Source organism: Cupressus sempervirens, chromosome 11 (assembly GCF_028749045.1).
Source record: "Cupressus sempervirens isolate cs-2001-9-10 chromosome 11, ASM2874904v1, whole genome shotgun sequence".
NCBI lineage: Eukaryota > Viridiplantae > Streptophyta > Pinopsida > Cupressales > Cupressaceae > Cupressus > Cupressus sempervirens.
Window position 1 is genome coordinate 860,205,873 of NC_143128.1, and position 2,554 is coordinate 860,208,426.

At 39.0% G+C, this 2,554-nt stretch overlaps 1 protein-coding gene across 1 annotated transcript; it reads right to left on the bottom strand.

Moving 5' to 3' along the window:
- Positions 1–598: 598 nt before the first annotated feature.
- Positions 599–1,602, bottom strand: LOC149532237 (RING-H2 finger protein ATL5-like). Its single transcript, XM_089810493.1, has one exon. It carries the CDS (start codon positions 1,322–1,324, stop codon positions 737–739), a length of 588 nt encoding a protein of 195 aa, XP_089666619.1. The 5' UTR covers positions 1,325–1,602; the 3' UTR covers positions 599–736.
- Between the last annotated feature and the right edge of the window lie 952 nt (positions 1,603–2,554).

Below are 2,554 nucleotides of genomic sequence, written 5' to 3' on the forward strand. Positions count from 1 at the left end.
TTGGGTCCCTGTAAAACCTATTTTTTCCATAATAAAAAACAAGCGTCATAAAAAAATAAATTTTATCTGTACATTAGTAAATTATGATAATAAAGGAATATTAAACTTTCAAATCTCTTTAAAATACGATGATATATCTACCAATATATAGACTACAAGAGAATACACTTGTCCTGTAAAACCTATTTTTTCCATAATAAAAAACAAGCGTCATAACAAAATAAATTTTATCTGTACATTAGTAAATTATGATAATAAAGGAATATTAAACTTTCAAATCTCTTTAAAATACGATGATATATCTACCAATATATAGACTACAAGAGAATACACTTGTATAGATTCTAAAAATGTAGAACACAACACTTGGTGAAGGTTTTCCAAATGGGATTGCAAATTGAGTGGGCTTAAATAGGGAGGAAACTGTGGTAAAGCGCACTCTAGCTAGAGCAGTAGTAGGATGGATGACCTCCCAGAAGTCTCAAAGTCACAGTTCTTCACCTTCATGAGCATCATCTAGATCAAATGAGTGCTATGTGTTCCATTCATTCTCATGAGATACATGAGACATAAGAAATGGGTTCGCATGTACGACTACTTGAAACAATTGAAATCGGACAAATATTTTCATAATACTAAATTTCTGGAATATACCAAAGAAAAAAATGTTACTCGGATATAACAAAGATATTTTTTTTAAAAGCAGATAGTTACAATGAATGACTCTGTGGTATTGTTAAATTACCGTATCCCCCCTTGTGTTGTTAGCGGGGTCAACGGCGACTGAGACGCGGACGACGTGCGGTTGGGGCAACGGAGGATCCTCTCCCGTGGTGGGCAACGGGCACGCGCTGCAGATCGGACACCTCCCGTGGCTCCTCAGCCACTTCTCCACGCACTCCACGTGGAAGTGGTGCTGACACGTCGGCAGCGAGAGCACCGGTCGATCCGCTTCGACGTAGTGGGAGAGGCAAATGACGCACTGCTCGGCGCTCCCGTCCTCCACCTCATCTTTGAACCGCGCGTAGTCGAACACCGGCATGTCCACGTCGATAGTCTGGGACGGAGGAGGGGGCGCTCTCGAGCGCTGCGCTGGCGGCTGGGGGTCGTCGTGGCGGACCTTTTCGGTGAAGGCCACGTATGAGAGGAGTACAAGGATGGACGCGTAGGCCACGTAGAAGAAGGGCGACTGGAAGCGGAATACGAACTTGAAGAGGAAGAGTGGGAAGGCGAAGACGAAGATGATCCACAGTGTTACCAGCCACACCGTCCATGGCGACGATGCGCACCACCGCCTCCTTCCGATCCATCGTCCACACAGCATTCTATTTCTATTTCTCTCCCTTGCGAGGGAATTGGCATGTGAATTGTTTTGAGATGGACACGCTTTCTGCTAAAACAGAGGGATATTCAATTCATGTGGCCGGCTGCATCAGGACACCCGAAAAATCTGAGAATTGAGCTTAGTTTCTCTCGCTCTCTTGTCTTTTTCGTTTGTCCCTTCTTCTCTACCTTGTTATCCACGGAAATGACATTGTTTGTCTGTTTGTTCAACCAAGAGTATAGCTGGATTGAAAACTTGAACGAAGCAGCAAGTGGGTAAAAGAGAGTAACAGATGGGTATCTAGTGAAACATTTTGTGAATGCAATTGTATATTGGTGTGTAATATGTATGCTGAAGATATGTGAATGAAAATTCATTTTTTAATTATTATTTTTTCTATCTTTTGTAAGTATATGATGTCAATTGATAGATCATTTAGTAAAAGAAAACTGTATGACAAATAACTTGATAGAGAAGTGATGGTGTGGGGAACATTTCTCGAACTTCTTATATTCCTCTAGACCCTTTACTTGAATCCATTAAATTTCAATGTTGTTGCTTGATTAGTGAATAAACGTTTGGTTTTCAATATAAATATTTATGACTTAAATTAATTTTCTCTTTTATCTTCTTGTCTCTACCTACCCTTGTGATCTAAAAAGGGGTGAGTCCATAAGCACTTACAAAAGTTTATAGTATAGCACAATATATTTGCACAAGAAAGAGATCTTCCTTTCTTGAACTAATAGTTAGAAGTAGTAAGGAAGTGACTTGGGAGATCATCTTCTATGGTTGGAGATCTGGTTGATGTTCATAGTTTAGGATCTATTTGTTTTCTCTTCTCAATATATTATAGTCAAAATTATGTGTAAGTATATGCATACATAACAAGGTAACTTGGATTTCTTCGCTTGTAATGACCCTATGACTCACTATATAAGAGCACTAAGGGAAATCTATCACTCACCTAATAAGAGAATTAAATGAAGCATATGACTCGCCATAAGAGGTTGAGGCAAAAATATTGTTTGTTAACAAAATTGGAAAAAAAAACTTCAGGCTTCAATTTACTATGTGTTGTATACTAAAGGAGGCGAAGATGGAGATGGATAGTATTGTCATCATCCTCCCAAAGGAGATGATCATAATGAATACTTTCGCTAGAATTGGTCTTCGTATGAAGTATGATTAGAAAACATTAAATTTTGAATTGGATAACTTCGTGATAGG